This window comes from Schistocerca cancellata, chromosome 12 (assembly GCF_023864275.1).
Source record: "Schistocerca cancellata isolate TAMUIC-IGC-003103 chromosome 12, iqSchCanc2.1, whole genome shotgun sequence".
Lineage (NCBI taxonomy): Eukaryota > Metazoa > Arthropoda > Insecta > Orthoptera > Acrididae > Schistocerca > Schistocerca cancellata.
The window spans coordinates 63,456,786-63,480,732 of NC_064637.1; the positions used below are offsets into that span (position 1 = coordinate 63,456,786).

Below are 23,947 nucleotides of genomic sequence, written 5' to 3' on the forward strand. Positions count from 1 at the left end.
ACAGTTAGTTTTCTTTACATTTAAAGTTACTTTATTTTTCAGAGACCACTTGTGAACATCTTTGGGGGCTGCATTAGCCTTTTTCTGTCAACTGTGTTAGAGTTTTGGCTGTGATCACTATGTTGCTGTCATCAGCGAATCATATTTTCCCCCCACTTCTGATACTCCACAGAAAATCATTATTGAAAAAAAAGTATTTGACCTAATATACTACCTTATGGAACGCCTATATTAATATTCTTTGGACATGATAAGTGTTTCACTAGAAATCCTTGTCAAGTATGTGAAATCTCAAAACACTGTAATCGGTTTTATAGGTAGGACTTAAACCACTTCTTAACCACACTTCTTATTCCTAGTAAGTCTAATTTATATAATAAAATTTTATGGTCTACTGTATCTAATGCCTCTGATAAATCCAAGAAAATTCCATTCACATGGTCATTTTCGTCAGGTGCCTCAAGAATGACCTTTGTAATCTGCACAATACCCATTTCTGTATCTTTTTTTTGTCAGAAAGCATGTTGTTCCTTGCAAAGAAGGTTAAAGTTATTTAGATACTACATTAACCTATTTTTCATAACTTTTTCAATAATTTTGGAAATGGTGCACAGTAGAGAGATTGATCTGTAGTTTTCTACATTTTCTGCGTCACCATTTTGAAGTATGGGTATTACTTTTGCTTGTTTTAGGTGCTAAGGAAAACAGGCAGATTTGAATGATCCATTGATTATTTTTGTTCGTGGAACCTTTATGGAATCTGCACATTCTTTAAGAATGCAAACTGGGATTTCATCTATACCAGTCGATTTTTTTATTTTTTCATTTATATATAACTTGTGCGACCTCTTTCTCAGTTGCCAGACAGAGTGCCATTGAGTTTGGTGGATGGTTCTGGATGGGTAAGACATATGTGTCTAGAACATTCTGTTGTAAATTCTTAGCAATGCTGTTGAAGTACACATTTATAAAGTTAGTTATTTCTTTTGGGTGGTTCATTTGTGTACTTTTGTTTTTATTTCGTGAGTGCAAATGTTTTTGCTCTGTGTTTGCTGTTTCCCATTTGATAATATTAGACAGTGGTTTGCTTTTGTTTTCTGCCTGCAATAGTATTTTAAGGTTTGTGATTTTTTAGCATCTAGTAATACTTTTCTGTAGGTTCTCTTGTAGGTTTTATAAAGTTGTAGAAAGGCTGGATCTGTCTGTCTATTTCTGATTGAAGTGAGATACCTAAGAGATACAGAGGATTTTTTGATACCACTGGTTATCCATATATTTTTTTCTGAATTAGCAATGGTATGTAAAGTTTTTGGGAATGCTTCCTCAACTTTTAGTTTAAAAATAGACATGAAAGTATTAAACATTATGTTGACGTTCATTTCTGCATAGACTTCCTCCACACTTCACATTGTACCTGCGATGAAAATTCATGGACGTTTGACTTTGAGAAGGGCCTTTTGTATACTTCTAATTTAGCGGGCTTTTCTACACTCTATTTACTTTTAATATCTGACACAAATGATCTGATAAACCTAGATCTTGAACATGTATACAGCATTATTTCCTGTCTATATCTTTTGCTACATGGTCTATCAATGTAGAAGATTGTTTGTGTACTCTAGTGGAACAATTTACAAGTGAAGTCATATCATAACTGTACAAAACATGTAAATAGGCTTGGCTGGCGTCATCTGACTTCATTGTATAGATATTGAGGTCCCCACAGACGATTATGCTTGTTTTTGAGCAAGATGCACTAGCTAGTGTCTCATTTAGTTTTGAGAAAAAAATATCCACATCACCATTTGGTGATCAGTAGACACAATATCATTAATTTTCTTCAAATGCTGTACTCTGTTATTTCAGTAGCTGAGAGTTCAAAATGTTTATCAACATTTAAGCAGTAAGGTTATTTCTGTCTTTAAATGAAATACCTCTCTTCACATAAATACATGAATCCCCACCTTTCATGGAGAGTCTAGTGTAGAAACAAACAAATTCTTATGAGGCTAAGGTTAAATATGAGATTTCATTCCCTGTGCACCAGTGTTCCACACAACACACAACTGAGCTGTCTAGTGTTTGTAAGATTACTTCTAGTTGCTGATCTTTATTTTTTGTGGACTGTATATTCTGGTGAAGCACTGTTAAACATTTAGTTGTACTTACCTTGGTGGCCTCCTCCTTTTCACACTTGATGTTACAAAATCTTTCAGAAGGTGTAGAGGCAATGTTTTCTGCCTACTTGCTACACTGTATGTTTCAGTTGCTGTTGTTTCCTTTCCTTCTGGTGGAGTTGCTCCTGAGTCATCTATTGCTGCTGTTGTTGTTGGTTGTGTAGATGTACCTGTGATCGTTTACTTAACCTCTGTAGACATTGGTTATGGCTCTTTTGTTGCTGCTGTTGCTGTTGTTACTAATGCTTTCCTGTTGACACTTACTTCTATATCTGATCCTTCTGTACGTTGTAGCAGTGCTACAACTGGATTCGTTAGGCAGGCAGGGTTTTCCACGACATTGCCAGCCTTGCTTGTGGCAGATACTTTGCAGGCCTGTTTTGCTGTTGGCAGTGCAATTGTGTCATATTTTCCACTTCTACAAAAACACTTGTCAGACACATTTTGAACCTCTAGCAGGTTAATGATTTCTCCCACTTATTTAGGTGCATTCTGTGTCTTGTAAAGTGCTTTCCTTCCATGTCATTTAGGGTAAGAAAAACTGCATTTAAAGTGGATTGACCTATCTTTTTGTAAGCCTTGTTTGCCTTGTGGATCTCTTTGTTTACACATGACGATTCAATAAGGTCTTGCCTAAATCGTATGCCTAGCATAATCATTTTCTGATCCACAAATGTACAAAGTGTCTGTCTTAATACTCTTGTTGCTACTTTCAGTTCATTTCTATATACGTCATTTGCGCCGCCTACAGTCACAGTACACTAGTTTTGCGACACACATTACTGTTTTTATAGTCCTTCAGTATTTCCTGTAATCCTGCTCCTGTTTTCACCACACTTGATGTATTGAGGTCTTGTTGGTAACGAATAATTTCTGCTATTCCTCTGCCGTGGCTGTCAGAGAGCAACACTATACTAACTCCTTTTGATAACCCTTCATTTACGTTGTTGCACTGTTGTTTACTTTCATTTCATAACAGTTGGTTTCTGAAGCTGTATTTCTACATAATGAATACATTGTACGTTTCTTTGCTGCTGCTTCATATCGAAATGATTTATCTGGATTGCCAACCTCTTTCGTTTCAAGTTCGCTGTCTAATGGTAGATACTGAAAACGATTTCTTAAGGGTAACTGGAATCCTTTTGAATTAAGTTTGGGTTTTGTAGATTTCTTTCGTTAGTTGTAAGTTTGGGAATTTCCAAGTTGTGATGGTGTAAATAGGTATTTCACTGTATTTTCGAGCAGCTTTACGTGTTCTTTTGCGTCTTTTACGTCTTTCTGCAATGCTTCTAACATTTTTCGTTCATGGTTAGAACGGTACATTTCAATTGCATCCATACATCCATTATACATTTTCCCACATACACACGATGTGCTGTCTTGATTTACATAGATCAAAATTTCAGCCTGGATACCCACACAGGGAAATTATGTTGCAAACTAGTACATGTCTTCTGTCTGCTGTACAACCGCAGTAGAAGTGTCAGTCAAGAACTTGTGTTAGGTGTATGTAGCATACCTGTGTTATGGGATACTATTGTGGGGCAATTCTGAACGTTCGAAATTAGGGTTTAAATGGCAAAAGAAAGCTTTAAGGTGCATTGCAGTATGTAGCCCATACGAATAAGGTCGAGATTATTTTAAGAAACTAAATATAATGACAAAGCCTAACCCATATATTTACAACTGCCTTGTTTTTGTTAACGAAAATCTATGTGAATTTGACCTAAGCAGGACCATTCATGCTCATCACACAAGAAGTGGACATACAACTAATGTGCCATATGCTGTACCTGCAAGAACTCATACCAGCTATGAATATGTTGAAAATGTCTACTTCAAAAACTTACCTGAAACTGCTTACACAGTCCCAGTAAATAAATTTACAATTAGTCTTTCGATATGGATGGAAAGTAAAGTAATTTACTCTACTCAAGAGTACCTTGAGTGTGTGTCAAATGGCCCACATTTCTTATGATAATGAACAATAAATTAGCTACAAAATTTTATATTTTCAACACTGTGTAACTATTTTACTACTGTTTCATATTCTTATGGTTTATTATTTGTTTGATTACTTAGTATCTTTGCAATTCACTTAATTGTGGAGTTCATTTATCTACTAATTTCTCTATTAGGAAACCTCTTGAGGTTATTTGCATTTATTTAAATATGTAGTATATCTATCTTTGACTATATTCTTTTAGTTCATGACATTTGCCCAATTTATATTATTGTTATTACAGCTATTGTGCTAAGTTTGATGACAACAATTGCATGTAAATATGCTCAAAGGTCAAATAAAATATTTGTATTTGCATACTTCACACAACCAGCACATATATTTAACAGTGTGGAGGCTTCTCCTTAAGTTCTTTTTGTAATACATTCACTATATAAATAACAAGTATGTTGCTGACAGGGTCTCAGTACAAATTTCTCACACAAATTAGAACACTCTTCACACAACCAGCACCCTTGATTTAGCACTGAAGGAGCTTCTTATGTTTTTCATACACATATTGGTATATAAAGTTGGCTGTTCTCACTTTAAACGAAAGTTATCAAATTTGTAATGAATGAAATAGCTGAACACATAATGAGCTTCTGCTTTAATTCGTCTACTACAATGGCTGCTGCAGTAACTACAATATCTTTACCTTAACAACAGACATCTAATGAAACCTTGAAGAAAGCCAAAGTGTATCATTGAGAGGAGTGGAATATAAATAAAGGCACGTCAATGTTGGAAGGATAGAAAATTTTAGTGGTGGGGAACAAATCACAAAGGGTGTTCTAGAGGATACAATTTTGGGTCCACTTCCAATTCTTATACGTGTGATTGAACCCCCACTTAACATACAATAAACAGACTTGGTATTTTTTGCAGATGATATTGGTGTTATAGTAAATCCCATTAGAGAGAAAGCAACAGAGGAGATCGTAAATCATGGTTTCCAAAAAACTATTAAGTTGTTCTCAGATAATAGATTCTCCCTAAATTTTGATAAAAACATACTATATTCAGTTCTGTACAACAAATAAAGCTACCATGAACAGTAGTCATTTAATAGGGTAGAAATCTGCAAATATTACTATAAATGTATTGATGTATCACTGAACTGGAAGAGGCTTACAGACCTGTTCACACTGGTCATCACAGCACCATCACGTCACGTCAAGGTATATTCATATTGTCCGTGCGTCACGTCACAGCACTTCATGTCATGCGATCTCATCGCGTATGGGTGTCCGCAACTGTTTTTTCTGAGGAAGTTCGGTGTTGGAAAGATGATTTCCAACTGTTTTTATGCACAAAGTACACATACACAGTGTGGTAGCTTATACGCATGGATGCTGGAGTCTACATTTGTATTTAAATGATATTTATTGGACTCAAATGGTTTGCAGCTTGCAGGGATAACTTTTATATTAGAGGCGGAAGACAGAAGTGCAGAACAACACAAAAAAGGGTGTGGGTCCAAAAAATGTCATTACGAGGTACAGAAGGAGAAATTCGCACACTATACAAAGAGCTCAAGGAAGAGGAATTTTCATTTTATATTTTAGAAATTCAAAGCATAAGCTTTTTTAATTTTTATGTCAAATTGCACCCAGAATTACTAAAAGGAAGACAGAGTTTTCAGTTGTCATCACATCCTACAAAAACTGGTTTGTTTAAAGTTAAGTTTAGTTGCTAGTCCAATGCAAATTTTAGTGCAATAGTCGTTTCTCCCTCAGTATCTTTTAATTAGAGATTTGTAGGTTTCCTTTATGTCTTATATTTGGGTTTTAATAGTGTAAGAGCTTTATTTGTACTGGAGTTACTACTGAAGGCACATAAATATTGACCACTGATGCTTGCAAAATTGTTTTTCACATAATCCAGAGAGCTAATCAACAATAAATAATCCTGATACAAACTCATATTTAAATAAACAACTGCAGTGTCTGAAGGTTTCAGTCTATTTCTTTACAGAACGCTACAAATGACTAACAAAAGTAAAATAAATTCCACCTACTAATTAATCTGATTATACCCACGTTACTTTGTCCACATTAAGTTGCAGCCACACTGCAACGCATTTTACTGCAAAATATTAAATATTGTACTGGTATGTATAAAAATCCACTTTATAAATGTGGTAGAGAGCTAGCAATTTAGTATGCTGATGTAGTACAATTCAGACCGGCGCCTCCCGACTTCAATTTATCTTTGATCATTTATTATAAATTTTAACTGTTAGGATAAAAAGTTATATATCCAATGTCTAAATGATTGCGCAAAGATTTATTAAAGTGCCAAAACTGAACGTAAGATCAACAACAGAACAACTATACGTTTTTTTTAAACTTTACAGATCTCTAATACAAGGAACAAATACATCAAACATTAACTTTGCATCAAAGATACTTGCACACATATAAGAGAAACAAATATGAACTTGTAATATTATTTACAGTCCTTTAACATTAACAAAAGAAGTGACAGAATGAAACAATTTATAACAACTAAAAAACAAAAACAATGAAATGGAATATAGAGACCTGCGCATGGCGGTGCATTGGGACTCAGGAGGAAATAAACTTGGGGGTCGCATCAAAACTTTCTTCCTGAGATACACTGACGATGCTGTGACGTTATGTGACGTGACCGAAAGGACACTGTGGATGCCATCATTTGAAATGCATCGCAGAATGTTTTGAGGGGGCAGGACGTGACATTATGTGACAGACAGTGTGGATTAGCGTCTCAAACATTTAAGATCAACTAGTTTTGCTCTTCGTATAAAAGCCAATTCGCACTGTCAATCACGTCATGTCAGGATGTATTTACACAGTCTGTCATGTCACTTGACCTCAATTTGCTTAGCCCTGTATGGGATGAATGAAGTGAGGTTACTAATCACCTTCTGTGACACAAAAAGTTGGAGTATAGGATCGGAATTGAGAAACTAACAACGATAAAATTCATTAACGGCCAAAGCAAACTTTATAAGATATGTTCTTGATCCGTTTTTTATTGGTAAAGAGCTCAGAATTGACATAACATTTCAAAGCATTGACATTCATTTGATAGAGATAATATATACATAGAAACACAGGAAATAATATCTATAAAGGAATAATCTGGACTATTAAATTTTTTGGTTTATGTAATTAATGACATGATAGACAGCTGCATTCTTCTCCCTCATTAGAGATCTTTAACTTGAAATGTTATTTAGTGAAAATTACATTATCAAATCATGTTCTTATTTATATACAGTCTGGTCGTTAGCTCTGTTCTGTTATTTTAAAATCTTATTACTTTTCCGCTTTCATATATCTGGTCTCTCTCGTGGAAGAACACTCAATGGAAAAAACAGCCCAATTAGGCCCGAAAGTAAAGTATAATAATGTAAATAAAGCTTGACAAGGCACTGAACCACGAAATACGACAAGCGTGAGAAGGCGAAAATGGGGTAACTTTTGATGTCAACAGATGACGGCACCGTCAAAACTTACTGCCCGAGAAGCTTTGACGTGACGTGACGTAACGGCCCGTTGACGGCCTATGTGAATGCCACAATTTAGAATGCATTGTGGAATATTCTGACGTGACGTAATGTGACATCCAGTGTGAATTGACCGTAATTTCCAATTCTAGAAACAAAAGCATTAACCTCCTGACGTATTTTGCGTATTTCCATTCAATAATGTCTTACGTAATAATTTTCTGAGGTAACTCACCACATAGAAAGTACTGATTGCACATGAGGGAGCAGTAACAATAATATGTGGTGTTCATAAACACAGACGTCATGTTGCTAGCTCTTCACGGAGCTAGACATTCTAAGTGCGCCGTCACGCTGCATATATTCGCTAATGAAATTCGTCATAAATAATCCATTACGATTTTCGGTGAATAGTGATATCCACACCTACAATTTCATAGGAAAAATGAACTTCATTAGCTTTCATTAAAGCTGTTGGTGGCTCAGAAACGAGTTCTATATGCAGTAGCGAAAATCTTTTATCATTTGCCCAATAACCCAAAATGTCTGACAGGCAGCAAATGAAATTTTAGATTTAACCTAAAATCATTTCTCCCGAACAACTCCTTCTGTTACAGGGACAAAATGCTGCTTAAAACTGGTAGCCAGGAAAAAGAACTAAAAACTATATAATTCTAGTGTTTACAGTGTAGTGACTTCGGTAAGACTAAAAAAATGTTAACGCTAATCATGTACCTGTCTACATGTATTCCGTAACCTGACCCGTTCCACATGATTTCGATCAAGGAATATGTAACTGACTAACTAATTGGCGCTTGGTTTTCTAAACTAACTTTTTGGTTATTTCATTCGAATTATTTACTTGACTTGTACTAATGACATGCTGGTCTGCATTTAGGATGTTGGTACATTTCAGAAAATTGTGTGTAGCGTAAAATCTTTGACAGTACGTGACGTCCATTTGTTGTAATGGGGGTCAATGCTAGTTACTGTTTATCTTTGGTGTGAAGTTAATAGTGTTGGGGTAGGAAAAGTGTTTGTTTTCGGGAACAAATATCGTAGCGTGTCGGAGTATTTTTTTGTCTTCAGATACGGTTCAAAATAAGTAGCAGTAGATTGCATTTAAGGTGTGTTATTGGAGTGTGTCTTCATTTGATGCATATTTCTGAAGCATGTGATTAAAGCAACGTATAGCTGCCTACTAAAATGTGTTTTGTTTGCTCTTAAGATTTTATGTCCATTGCATTGCTTATCATCGTGTTCGTAAATGTTCAGTGATATGGGCTTTATGTTGATGGTAAGCGACTGATTAACATAACGTCAGGTACATTTCTTTCTCAATATGTTACAGGCTAAGTGCAAGCTGTAAAAATGACGGTGACGAAGCAATACAGGCCCCGCTGTTTCTTCGATATCGAAGTTGGGGGGTTGCCCATGGGCAGAATTGTTTTCGAGTTATTCTCTGATACATGCCCAATAACATGCGAGAACTTCAGAGCCCTTTGCACCGGAGAAAAAGGTGAAGGAAAAACTACCGGCAAACCTTTACATTACAAGGGAATTATCTTTCACAGAGTAGTGAAAGATTTCATGATTCAGGGAGGTGATTTTACAGTAGGAAATGGCACCGGTGGCGAATCAATTTATGGAGGAACATTTGCAGGTAACATGTCACTATTAGAAAAATCACTACATGTAGTGTTACTTCCTGATGATCTAGATGTTTGAAGCCCCTCAATGAGTATTGTTATGGTTTTTCAGATGAAAATTTCGAGCTGAAACATGATAAGCCATTCTTGCTGTCCATGGCAAACAGGGGTAAAGATACAAATGGGTCTCAGTTTTTCATGTGAGTATAATTGATGAAAGAAATTGAAAACACCGGAATTGTCAGTGGATGCCATTTGTTAACTCATTATTTACTTCATAATACTTCATTGTATAAGAAATTGAAAATAGTTTTATATTGGAAGTGGAGCTGATAATGTGAAATATGACTTGCATTTACTCTAGACTGTAAGATGTGTAAGTAAGAAAATGAGAGATTGTTGTTAAAAAAGAAATCTTGTAGAATCAGTTTCTATTCACGCTGGTTTTTATTATTTAGTATTATTGTCCATTTTTATACAAACACCCGTAGCACATTATGTATGTTATTTTTTGCATAGGGTAGTAGAATAAAAGTAATTGAAGGGGGTCAGAGTCTTTCCCATGATTTTGGGTTGCAGTGATTCCTCAGATTTGTTTTACTATAAACACCTGTAGAATGGTTCTGGGATAAACGTTGATGTGCAGTATGAGTATGGCAATTGTTACACTAATTTAATTGGTTTTAGTCACTGAATGGGTTTGCATGTTTGTGTTCCTGTGGGTGTTAAGATCGATGTTTTGGTCACAGTGTTGGATACGCTCAAAATTGGGATTTTCAGCATGGTGATAATGCCATTGGTAAAAGTAGACGAGTGGTATTCCAGTATCCAGTAATTCAACAAAGTCACACAACCTCATTAAAATGTGTGAATTTGAACACACAGGAATCTGATGATAGGATTAACCATTTCTTCTGGGCCAAGAAAGTGTTACCCTATTGAATTTATAAGCGGATATGTGTGATGTGCTTGACTTTTTGAACTACAATATTTTTTAAAAAAATTTATTTTAATGTGTGTGAGTTCAGGTCAACAAATTCCATTGTAATGTATGACAATTTTTGTTTTCAAGAAGATATACATTGACCCACAAACGGAAAGAAAAGGATGAAATTGACCCTGGGATCAATGTTGCACCAATGGGGTCAGACTCATACCAGTTGACAGTACTGTACTTTATATTCAATGGGAAATGGTTTGGGAGTGTCTAGTGTATTGAATGTAAAACTATCATGTGAATGGATAGAAATTTGAAGTTTTCAGCTAGAGATTTTTAGATTAAAGTGTGGTATTGGACCATTTGCCCTCACCTGAAATTTTTGGTATGGCTACAGACTGATCTGCAGGACAATCTGAGGTATAGGTCTGCAAAGTGATAATTTCGTTGTGACTTAGCAAAACAAACAAATTTGATAGCCAAGTAAAAGTTGCAGTGACAGGTTAACTGATAGTGCAGCTTAATGTTTGTGTCAATGCCATACTAAAAAAACGCAAGGAGAGGGAGTTTCCAGTACGTGTGTGTGTGTGTGTGTGTCAGCACAGCATTTATCGTGTGGTTTAAAGTACTGTATTTGCGTAGTGTCCCAGTATAATTTTACAACAGAATTAAATAAATGTTAATATTCACGTAGTTCCACAATCTTGCCATTGCCATGTAGCTGTCTTTAATTTGATGAGGAAATTTGACTACACTGATATCAGAAATATGATACTCTATCATAATTATGCAGTGTGAGTGTGGGGAATGTTAAGTGCTCTCCCTCTCTGACATTTATTAAATTAAGAGTGCAAGTTTGTGTAATTAATGTATACAAGACTTGTGGTTACTTTGCAATCAGATAATTTTTTTCTTCTTGAGATGAGAGCTCATGCTTTTAATAAATACTTATCACTCTCTAGTTATTCAGTTGAAAGACTAAAAATTAACTTTTTTGAAAACTATACAACCAGTGAAACAACTTTTTAAAAATTTTATTGTATAAATTTTAAGTTTGCAATGTTTTTATGTAGTATTGTGTTGTGAATCTTGTCCATAGACATATGCACTGCTGAAAACATATGTTTGTAATTATCTGTTGATTTCTTGTGACTTGTAGAAAAGTGTCAATACAGTGATATAAAATTCTTCAGTTAATATTGATGGACACATTACTGAGTCTGGCCATTTTCATTTTATATTGTGAGACTCCTTTTTTAATGATTAAACTCATCACTTGCGCTGTTTCACAACTTGAATGGTTTTCAACATTTGTAAGTGACGCTCGAATTTTGTCATTGCCAGTTACTGCTGGAGTTGGTTCTGATTAGAGATATGTAGCTACAGTGCCAGATGTGAACTGCTGTTTTGTTTCTGTGTAGTTGAGATGTGGGCGCCACTGCGGGACCCGTTAGCCGTGGCCGACTTCTTGCTCTTTAATCATGTTTTGTTCTAGTACGACACAACCGGCGCCTCATCTCGACGGGTAAGTTGAATGTAGTTCTGTAATTATACGAATTTCTCATAATGAATGAAAAGTATTTTGAAAAGTTACAGTAATGTTTTAGTGTTATCTATTTGGAGTTGCTTGAACCTAGTGATACCCGGCATTGTCTTTGACTTGTAGCATGATGGTGATGTGGAATGTTCTCATACATACACAGAAAGAGAGAACAGAACAGCGGCGGTATTTATTTTGCTTCTTTATTATTTTCTGAAACAAATGTGAAGATAGTGTTAGTTGTTGTGGCATAATTATCTGTAGATTTTTATGATGTGAGGAGGCAAAGTCAATGGGTGGTATCTACAGATTCAATGTTTCCTCATTATATAGATTCAACAACAAAAATAGACAGAATGGAACAAAAATAGGACCATTCATTTCGAGGGACACTACTAAGACAATTTAGAGAACCTGTATTTGAAGCTGACGCAGATCAGTTCTACTGCTTCCACTGTACGTTGTGCGTAAATACCACAAAGAAAAGATTGTGCCACAAGGAACAGATGTGCGGAACTGTATCGAATGCCTTCCGGAAGTCAAGGAAAATGGTATCTACCTGGGAGCCTTTATTTAATATTTTCTGGGTCTCGTGAACAAATAAAGCGAGTTGGGTTTCACACGATCACTGTTTCCAGAATCCATGTTGATTCCTACAGAGTAGATTCTGGGTTTCCAGAAATGACATGATACACGAGCAAAAAACATGTTTAATATTCTACAACAGATCGATGTCAGATATATAGGCCTATAGTGTTGCGCATCTGCTTGGCGACCCTTCTTGAAAGCTGGGACTACCTGTGGTCTTTTCCAATCATTTGGAACCTTCCGTTGCTCTAGAGACTTGCGGTACACGGCTGTTAAAAGGAGGGCAAAGTCTTTCGTGTACTCTGTGTAGAATCGAATTGGTATCCCATCAGGTCCAGTGGACTTTCCTCTGTTGAGTGATTTCAGTTGCTTTTCTATTCCTTGGACACTTATTTTGATGTCAGCCATTTTTTCGTTTGTGCGAGGATTTAGAGAAGGAACTGCAGTGTGGTCTTCCTCTGTGAAACAGCTTTGGAAAAAGGTGTTTAGTATTTCAGCTTTACGCGTGTCATCCTCTGCTTCAATGCCATCATCATCCCAGAGTGTCTGGATATGCTGTTTCGATCCACTTACTGATTTAACGTAAGACCAGAACTTCCTAAGATTTTCTGTCAACTCGGTACATAGAATTTTACTTTCAAATTCACTGAACACTTCACGCATAGCCCTCCTTACGCTTACTTTGACATCGTTTAACTTCTGTTTGTCTGAGAGGTTTTGGCTGCCTTTAAACTTGCAGTGAAGCTCTCTTTGCTTTCGCAGTAGTTTCCTAACTTTGTTGTTGAACCACGGTGGGTTTTTCCTGTCCCTCACAGTTTTACTCGGCAAGTACCTGTCTAAAACGCATTTTGCGATTCCCTTGAACTTTTTCCGTAAACACTCAACATTGTCAGTGTCGGAACAGAAATTTTTGTTTTGATTTGTTAGGTAGTCGGAAATCTGCCTCCTATTACTGTTGCTAAACGGATAAACCTTCCTCCCTTTTTTTATATTCCTATTTACTTCCATATTCAGGGATTCTGCATCGGCCTTATGATCACTGATTCCTTGTTCTGCACTTACAGTCGAAAAGTTTGGGTCTGTTTGTTATCAGTAGGTCCAAGATGTTATCTCCATGAGTCGATTCTCTGTTAAATTGCTTGAGGTAATTTTCAGATAGTGCACTCAGTATAATGTCACTCGATGCTCTGTAACAAAGGTCATAGTTCACTTTGGCGTTTGTTAAAGGAGGCTGAACAATGGCGTTTGTTAAAGGAGACTGAACAATGGAGGCCATATACAGATCACTGAGACTTCTTGTGCTGTCAGGTAAGGCACTGTGCTCTTCCGGCACTATGCTTCACACAATACTCTGTGTGCTCTTGGAATGGTTGACAACTGCCTTGTTCTTGTGACCAATGTGACACAACGAGCCTAGCTTGTGTGGGGGAGGACAACTTCTGGCTTGGTCTGCAGTACTGGCAACATCTTTTGTGATGAATGAACCCTGTCTTTCAAGACTAGAGGACTCTACAGAAGGCTGTATACATGTTTGTGTCTGAAGTTGATAGCCTGTGATTATGGTCGTATTCATTGTGTAGGACGTAGAACGTTGTTTTTATGTATTTGGTATTCACCTTTCATTTTGCACCTATGCATTAGTGAAATTAACTCCGAAAGAGAATATTTGTAGTGTCACACAATGAAAGTTCATGAAAAAAAAGTTTTCAGTGGATTGAGTAAAGTTCGCAGTACTGCTGTTCTGTTTTTAGCAGTTAATGTAACTGCCAGTGCTTTCTGTGAAGTAAAGGCTGTGGTGATACTGATCAGTAGTATAGCCCAAGGTATCAGTTAGTTGGGAAGGTCAGAGTTCGGTTAAGAGGTGGCGTAATAGCAATCTGTTTTTTAAATATTACATTTTGAAGCTGTCTTTACATCCCCTTTGAAAACCCCTTTTTTCTCACTGTGGTCTCATATTATCAAGTTTGTAAGAAAGTCAAAGGCATTAATAATTGTCCCCATTCAGAACCTCCATATTCTCGCAAGTGTTAGAGTACTTCGATACTTAACATAGGTATGAAAAAAATAAGTACTGTCTCAGTAGCAGTTTCGGTTACGTAGTGCTAACAGGTAGTTGTCTTGTTGATAGCTTAATTGTTCGAAACAGACTGTATTGTCCTTGTAAGTTATATGGTTTTTCCTCAAAATTTAACGTCTTGAGGCTGATCAACAATTGTTATAAATACTGTGTAAAATTGTGCGCTAGAATGCGAGATGTAGCTAATCTGCAAATTGTTGAAAATAAGTTACTGGTATATTTAGATAGTACTATTATACAGGGTGTCCACAATGAGACTCCAACATTTGAACTCATAAAATCTGAGAGAAAACACAATTTACTGTCGAACAAATACAGACAAATCATACAGCAGCTCATCAAGTTTTCATACACAGGTGGACGGTTCAGTACACTTGAACATGGGCACCACGGGTGGCGCGAAGAATATCAAGTCTATAATCGATTCCGTGCCTTGTGTTGCGGAGCAACTGCTCTGTCACACAGTTGATGACAATTCTTATGCACTGTTCAAGTCTTGCAGGTCCTTTACTGGTGTAGCGTATACCCGGTCTTTCACATAACCCCACAAGAAAAAATCGAGGGGGGTGGGTATGTCAGGCGAACGTGGCGGCCAAGTAATTGGACCTCCACGGCCAATCTATCGTTGCGGGAACGTGTCATTTAAAATTTTTCGGGCATAAAGGCTCCTATGGGCTGGTGCACCATCCTGTTGAAAAATCACATTTGGCTGCAGGTCTTTTATCTGTGGCATGGCAAATTGTTCCAACATGTCCAGGTAGATGGCTCCATCCACAGTCGGCTCCTGAAAGAAAAACGGCCCAACAATGCGATTTATCATCAAACTACACCACACATTAACTTTCGGACTGTCAGGCTTGTGTTCCCTAGGTGCATGCGTACATTGTGACGATTGACAGCCCCTGACACGTGAAAGGTTGCCTCGTCAGTAAACATCACGCTTGATAAAAAGTCTCGTCCGCGGCAATGCGATATAACATGACACGTGCAAATTCTTCTCGCTTTATTCGATCATCAGGCTTGATTTCTTGCACAACCTACACTTTATAAGCATACAAATGTAATTGCTGATGAAGCACTTTATGCACTGTTGAACGTTTCATACGAAGTTCTCATGCTGCCTGTTGCACTGAATTCTGTGGACTTTGTTCGAATGACCGCCGCACTTGTTCCACATGATGTTCGCTGATCCTAGGCTTACCACCACCGTGCCCTTTCGCAACACTCCCAGTAGCCATAAACTGATCACACCACTTCTTTCTAGTCTTTGTTATAAACCCGACGAAAGTTTCTTTGCACTTGGGTCGCCGATTTTGTGTCTGCGTACCACCAGATCTCTTGTGCACGCTCCTTCATATCCTCCATTTTGCTAAAACAATTGATTGCAGCTCCACTACGGCCACTTGGCGTATCAAATTTGCGCACCACAAACTTGTTGAGTTGCTCTGTCTGCCCCTTCACGATTCACAGGTCCACCATCTGAAATGAGAAAGATATAGGACATTAAAATGTTGGAGTCTCATTGTGGACACCCTGTATATTTATTTTCTCATAATAAATGAATAATTATTAGCCACATTTACTCTTCCATTTTAGAAATGTTCCTCGTCTGTGTGGGTTGGTTCCCTCTTGCATTCCAGTCCTGGGATGCTGCAAAAGTTGACATTTATATAGATTAACATTAAATGCCACACTGCCCTCAGTTGTAAAGCTGTCTCCAGCAAAGGAGATTGTGCAGTTGTCACTGTTGCAGGTGATTTGTTTTCTGCTGTTAGATTATTGTGTTATGTTGTGTTGCAGAGTACACGTGGTCTTTGGCCACGTGCTATCTGGCCAGCACGTCGTCTCTCACATCGAGGGCCTGCCGGTCGACCGCATGTGCCGCCCCCTGCAGGACGCACGCGTCACAAACTGTGGAGAGCTTGTTTTGAAGATCAGAGGCAAAGGTGAGGCTCTCAGAGTGAAATTTTTATTTCGGGATAGTTTCCAGAGTTACAGCTCATAAGTATTCAAAAGAGAGAGAGTTCGGTTTCCGATATCAGCAGTTGTTTGTCGTCTGGGGAGGAAATGCTATTGCCTACATCTGTATTCCCTAAACCCCAGTGAAGTGCTCGGAAGAGGGTACTTCACACTGCACCTGTTATTAGGGTTTCTTCCCTTTCCATTCACATACGGAGCAGAGGCAGAATGACTGTGTAAGTACCTCTGTACATTCTGTAATTAATCTGCTCTCATCCTTATGAATCAATCGTTACTGGTGTTTGCATAAATGTACAACATTTTGGGCATTTGAAGGATGCCTAGACAGCTGAAAGTTAAGATAAAGTTGACAGAGTTTGTGACTGCCTCCTTGTACTGCACAGAAATCACTGCAGAGAATTGGCCTGCTATTGCAGTTACTGTCATAAGCAGTGAGATACTCAAAGTTTACCATAAAGGTCTCGTGAAGAGGCATGTGTTTTGTGAGAATTATGACCATTACTGAACAGTGTGTGTATTTGCTTTAGAGCGTCATTGTGAGTAATGGTGCTGAATTTCGTTTATCTGGAATTATTTGTAAGCACAGTGTGCAGAGCAACCGTGTTGTCATTGATTCAGATGTGGCAGCCCAAAAGTGAAGGCTAAAAGGAATGTTTAGTATGCCCATTTTATCTCCACGAAGAGAACTACAACCTCTGACAATAAAGTTGGGTGAATGAAGTCAGAACGGTCGATCGGGCAATACTGGTGACTCACAACGCTGCACCTGTGTAGCAGCCGGTGTTGACGACCTGTCCCCACTGTAGTTCAGTTGAGCATCGTGTGTATTCTGTGTTAGACCTGTTGGACAAAGTGCTTGTTTAGTGCGTTGGTTCTGAACTGACAACAGGACAATGAACGAGCAAAGGATCAATTTAAAGTTTTGTTTTAAGTTTGGCAAGACACTAAAAGAAACGCATGCAATGCTGCTACTTGTTTATGGGAATAGAGCACTGTCCATGAAGTGTGTGTACGAGTGGTTCGCCCATTTTCGATGAGGCCGGGAAAGTGTTTCTGACAATCCCCCGGACGACTGGTGACTGCCGTCAATGACGAAAACATTGAGAGAGGGAGGACATTAATCGTGAATGACTGTTGATTAACTGTGCGCACATTAGCCGATGAACTGCAGATGAACTGTGAATCAGTGTGACAAATCCTTACGCAGGAGTTAGGGGAGAGGAAGACGTATTGTTGTCTTGTGCCATATCACTTGACTGACGATCAGAAGCAGGCACATTTAGAGGCTTCACAGAATTTTGTCAAAACGGTGGATGCAACACCCGTACTGTCACTGAGGATGAAACCTGGTGTCTCCGGTATGACCGTGAAATGAAACGGCAAAACATGGAATGGCGTTCTTTGACATCACCTCGTCGGAAAAGGTCAGAGCCAAAAAATCGTGCATCAAAACAATGCTCATTACATTTTCTGATAGTCGAGGCACTATCCACAAGGCATTTCTACCTGAGGGAACGACGTTGAACGCTGCACGGTAAGTTGAAATTTTGACCTGTTTCATGCAATGTCTACACAGGGTATGTCCTCAGTATGTACAACAAGGTTCCTGGTTTTTTGTTTACAACACCACTTGCCCACACAGCAATATCGTCACACAGTTCACTTGCTTTGACCCCCCAGGGGGTCCACAACTCTTTTGTGGATACGTGCGTAGCGAGCACGGGACCCCGAGCTAATGTGGCCTTCCTTCCTTTCCGGGCTGCATACCTTCCCATTCCGCATCCTTCCCCATCCCTATCTTCGCCCCTCCTCCCCTCACCTCTGGCTCTTTCCTTCCCTTTCTCCCCATCTGGGAGTATGGTTTGTGCCTACGTCCGGAGACGGACGCTCGTAAATGTACTGCATTCTTCGCCTTTCTTGCTTTTATGTCTTCTTCCTTCCTTTGTCCTTCCCTTTTTCCTTACCTCTTCTCTTTCCCTTTTCTCCGCTGCGGCGTTTGAGACCTCTCTTCTTTCCTTTCCCTTTCTCTTTCTTCCTCCCTGTGCGTGTCTGAAGGCCGACCCACGCCCTTCGTGCGTAGCCGGTGACGGGGTAACGCGTAATTCCCCGCCCCGGGTAGACAGGTAGGACACGTACGTACCCCCTGGTAACGGCCAGGCCCAGGGAGGGGTGATTACCCGAGCTGATACCTTCCGAAAGTGCCGATTGGTCCCTCCGTCCGTTTGTCGGGAGGTGTGACCTGAGGTGTGAACAATCACCTAAGGCGGGAGTGCCCTCAGAGAGGGCCCCCACAAGGGAGGAGCGCGCCATCGGAGACGCCGGTAATCATGGGGGATTCTTCCGCAATGGTTTCCTCACCTTCCACTATGTCTGCTCACAAATGTAAGTATACTGAGTCTCAGCCACAGACGATTCTTCCATCGTTGCCACAGTTCCTTGTTGTTTCTCGGACTGATGAAGGTCACGACTTCTCCACGGTCAACCCTTTCATTATTCAGAAAGGTGTCGACGCAATTGCAGGTCCTGTAAAGTCTTGTTCCAGATTACGGAATGGCACCCTGTTGTTAGAAACACACAGTGCCCTCCAGGCACAAAAATTGCTGCTTACTTCTCTGCTCCACACCTTTCCTGTCCGGGTGGAACCGCACCGAACCTTAAATTCCTCGCGTGGAGTCGTTTATACACGCTCCCTCGATGGATTGTCTGACGAAGAAATTCAGCACTATCTGTCTGACCAGGGCGTAACGGCAGTTCATAGAGTAATGAAACGGGTTGACACGAACATCATTCCAACCCGCACTGTCTTCTTGACATTTGACACAGTTCAACTCCCATCGAAAATCAAAGCTGGCTATGAGATAATTTCCGTTCGCCCTTACGTCCCAAACCCTACGCGTTGCTATCGATGTCAGCGGTTCAATCACACCAGCCAGTCCTGTTCCAATCCAGCCAAATGTGTTACGTGTGGCAAGGATGCCCATGAGGGTGCTTGTCCACCTCCATCCCCTCGCTGCATCAACTGTATGGGTGACCACGCTGCTTCCTCTCGAGATTGCCCCGTTTTTAAGGACGAAAAGGTCATCCAGGAAATAAGAGTGAAGGAAAAGGTGTCGACCTTTGCTGCTCGAAAATTATTCGCCAGTCGCAAGCCCACCGTGCCTCAGACAGGAAAATACAGCACTGTCCTTGCTTCTCCTCGGCCAACAAAGGAGGCGGCCACGCAGACTTGCGACCTCACCTTTAGTGCCACGGTCGTCAGATCGGCCAGCGCAAAGATCGCTCATTCAACCTCACCACTTTCGCCTGCCCACTCTATGGCTCACCCTTCATCGGGTTCTGCTAAATCTCGAGCCCAAAAGTCGGACGCCAAGTCTTCGAAAAAAGAGCATACTCGTGAAGAGTTTTTACGTACCGCAACTTCCCAACCATCGGTTCCTCCATCTAAACATCATTCTTCCAAGAAGGCTACAAAGAAACCCAGTTCCTCTCCTTCTCCGCCAAGGCGTGTCCCATCTACAGCACCACCTGGCGGAAATCGCCCTCGGCCGTCTTCTGTGTCGCCGAGGCGCACTGCTGGTGGCCGGTCAACCGGCCGATCGCTGGTGGCAGGAGCTGCTCCTGACCAACCTATGGATCAGGATCTTCTGCCTTCGGCTGACTGCCATTCCATGCTGTCGGTCGCTAGCTCCGAGCAGTCTTTGACTTGACAGCAACTTTGGTCACAGTCCTCCATTTTCTGTTCACCCCATGTCCATTATCCACTGGAATATCCGCGGCATTCGAGCCAATAGGGATTAATTGTCGATCCTCTTAAGATCCTACTCGCCGGTCAGCTTCTGTCTTCAGGAAACGAAGCTGCGTCCCCATGACCGCTTTGTTCTCCCTCATTTTCAGTCCGTCCGATATGATCTCCCCTCTGTTGAAGGCTCTCCAGCCCATGGAGGACTCATGATTCTTCTCCATGATACTCTCCATTATCACCTAATCCCCTTAAACACTTCCTTCCAAGCTGTCGCCGTCCGTCTTTCCCTTTCCGGATACACGCTCTCTCTTTGTACTGTATACATTCCATCGTCCACACCAATGGCACGAGCTGATCTCCTTCATCTTCTTGGTCAGCTTCCACCCCCCTATTTGCTGGTTGGGGACTTCAATGCCCACCACCCGCTTTGGGGATCTCCACATCCTTGTCCACGTGGCTCCATATTGCTAGACGTCTTCCACCAAGCGGATCTAGTTTGCCTCAACACTGGGGTCCCCACATTTTTGTCTGCCTCCACGACAACCTTATCTCATTTGGACCTTGCGGTCGGTACTGTTCCGCTAGCTCGGCGCTTCGAATGGTTCGCCCTTGATGATACACACTCGAGTGACCACTTTCCATGTGTCCTCAGACTGCAGCCTCAACTGCCATATATGCGCCCGCGACGCTGGAAGTTTGCCCAAGCCGATTGGACACTTTTTTCGTCTCTCGCGACATTCGATGACCGTCGCTTTCCCAGCGTCGACGATGAGGTCACACATATTACCGACGTTATCCTTACAGCTGCGGAACGTTCAATACCACGCACCTCCGAATTGCCCCGGCGCCCCCCAGTTCCTTGGTGGAACGAGGCATGCCGTGATGCAATACGTGATGCAATACGTGATGCAATACGTGATGCAATACGTGATGCAATACGTGAGCGGCGACGTGCTCTTCGCATTTTCCGTCACCATCCTACTTTGGCCAACTGTATCCGCTATAAGCAGCTCCGTGCGCGATGCCGTCGCGTCATCCGCGATAGCAAGAAGGCAAGCTGGAAATTCTTTATTAGCTCATTTAACACCTTCACTCCCTCCTCGGAAGTTTGGAGTCGGTTTCGACGGTTCTCAGGCGCGCCTAGTTTCTCCCTGGTCTCTGGGCTCACTGTCGCGCATGATACCTTAGTGGACCCCGTCGCAATTTCTAACTCGTTGGGTCAGCACTTTGCTGAGATTTCGAGCTCTTCAAATTACCCGCCAGCGTTTCTCCCGAAGAAACGTGCAGCGGAAGTGCGACCTCTTGCTTTCTCCTCTCAAAATCACGAAAGCTACAATACTGTTTTCTCCATGCGGGAACTCCAACATGCCCTCTCATCTTCTCGCTCCTCCGCCCCGGGACCGGATGGTATCCATGTCCAAATGTTGCTGCATTTATCAACCCCTAGTCTGCGTTACCTCCTTCGCCTTTATAATCGAATTTGGACCGACAGTACCTTTCCCAAACGGTGGCGGGAAGCTATTGTCGTTCCTGTTCCGAAACCTGGAAAGGACAAACATCTCCCCTCTAGCTATCGCCCCATTTCTCTCACGAGTAGTGTCTGTAAGGTTTTGGAGCGTATGGTGAATTACCGTTTAGCTTGGTGGCTGGAATCCCGCAGTCTTTTAACACCAGCCCAATGCGGATTCCGGAAGCATCGTTCTGCAGTTGACCATCTTGTTGCTCTCTCCACTTATATCATGAACAATTTTCTCCGGAAACGCCAAACGGTAGCAATATTTTTCGATCTGGAGAGAGCATACGATACCTGTTGGAGGACAGGCATCCTCCGCACACTGTTCTCTTGGGGCTTTCGAGGCCGGCTGCCCCTTTTTCTTCGCGAATTTATGGCAGAGCGCACATTTAGGGTGCGGGTGAACACTACTCTCTCCCGTACTTTCTCCCAAGAAAACGGGGTACCCCAGGGATCCGTGCTGAGTGTTGTACTGTTTGCCATCGCCATAAATCCAATTATGGATTGTCTCCTTCCTGATGTCTTGGGCTCCCTCTTTGTGGACGATTTTGCGATCTACTACAGCTCTCAACGGACCAGCCTTCTTGAACCGACGTCTTCAAGGATGTCTCGATCGCCTCCACTCGTGGAGCATCGAAACCGGCTTCCGTTTCTCACCCAGTAAGACCGTTTGTGTCAATTTTTGGCGACGTAAGGAGTTTCTTCCGCCCTCCTTACATCTAGGTCCTGTCAACCTTCCGTTTTCAGACGTCGCTAAATTCTTGGGTCTTATGTTTGACAGAAAACTGTGCTGGTCCTCCCACGTCTCCTATCTTTTGGCTCGCTGTCTGCGATCGCTTAACACCCTCCGTGTCCTGAATGGTACCTCCTGGGGAGCGGACCGAGTGGTCCTTCTCCGCCTCTATCGCGCCTTAGTGCGCTCAAAATTGGATTACGGAAGCATAGTCTACTCCTCTGCTCGGCCGTCTATTCTTCGGCGTCTCGACTCTATCCACCACCGTGGATTACGTTTAGTGTCTGGAGCTTTTTACACTAGCCCTGTGGAAAGCCTTTATGCTGAGACTGCTGAACCTCCGCTGTCCAATCGGCGAGCAGTCCTCCTCAGTCGTTATGCTAGCCATCTGTCTTCCATGCCTGCTAATCCAGCCCATGACCTTTTTTTCGACACCTCCTTTGATGTAGGGTATGCAGGCCGCTCCTCCTCCCTACTACCCCCGGGAGTCCGCTTCCGTCAATTGCTCGATTCTCTTTCCTGCCGCTTTCCGAAAACCTTTTTGACAACTTGGGGTAGAGCACCGCCTTGGCTCCGTCCCCGGATCTGCCTGCTCCGTGACCTTTGTCAATTTCCCAAGGATGGTACCCCTACACTTGTTTATCGTCGGGCATTTGCTGCTCTATGTGCACAAATGACGGACGCCACGTTTATTTACACCGACGGCTCGAAAACATCATTAGGTGTAGGGAGTGCCTATATTGTTGGCGACACCCCAAATCGCTTTCGACTTCCCAACCAGTGTTCGGTTTATACTGCGGAGCTTTACGCTGTTCTCCAGGCTGTCCACTACATCCGCCGCCATCAGCGGATACAGTACGTTATCTGCTCAGATTCTCTCAGCTCTCTCCTCAGTCTCCAAGCTCTTTACCCTGTGCACCCTCTGGTCCACCGGATTCAGGACTGTCTGCGCTTGCTCCACCTGGGGGGCGTCTCGGTGGCGTTCCTCTGGCTCCCGGGACACGCTGGTATCTGTGGGAATGAGGCGGCCGATATGGCGGCCAAGGCTGCAGTCTCTCTTCCTCGGCCAGCTCTTCAGTCGCTTCCCTTCACCGATCTACGGAGCGGTTTATGTCACCAAGTTGCTCATTTATGGCATGCGCATTGGTCAACACTTCCCCGTAATAAATTGCGGGAAGTGAAAGCCCTTCCTTGCGCTTGGACTTCTTCCTCCCGAACGCGTCGTCGGGAGGAGGTAATTTTAGCTCGACTCCGGATAGGGCACTGTCTTTTTAGCCATAGACATCTTTTAAGCGGTGATCCTCCTCCACTCTGGCCCCACTGCTCTCAGCCGTGGACGGTCAGACACCTTTTAATTGAATGCCCCTATTTTAATCCGTTACGCTCCCGTCTACAGCTATCGCCTGATCTATCATCGATTTTAGCAGATGACACGCGCTCAGCCGACCGCGTTCTCCAGTTTATTAGTGACAGTGAAATGACGTCAGTCATGTGAAGTTTTTTTTTTTGGGGA

At 41.4% G+C, this 23,947-nt stretch overlaps 1 protein-coding gene across 2 annotated transcripts in view; it reads left to right on the forward strand.

The window, feature by feature from the left end:
• Positions 1-8,631: 8,631 nt before the first annotated feature.
• Positions 8,632-23,947, forward strand: part of LOC126109606 (peptidyl-prolyl cis-trans isomerase G) — a 61,760-nt gene continuing 46,444 nt past the window's right edge. The window contains exons 1-5 of one of the 2 annotated variants that reach the window (XM_049914649.1): positions 8,632-8,802; positions 9,027-9,338; positions 9,437-9,524; positions 11,757-11,786; positions 16,267-16,412. In XM_049914649.1, coding sequence (XP_049770606.1) covers positions 9,047-9,338; positions 9,437-9,524; positions 11,757-11,786; positions 16,267-16,412 — 556 coding nt within the window. In that variant the 5' untranslated portion in view covers positions 8,632-8,802; positions 9,027-9,046. Of the gene's footprint in view, positions 8,803-9,026; positions 9,339-9,436; positions 9,525-11,682; positions 11,787-16,266; positions 16,413-23,947 lie in introns of those variants that run through there. The other variant, XM_049914650.1, reaches the window with a different exon arrangement.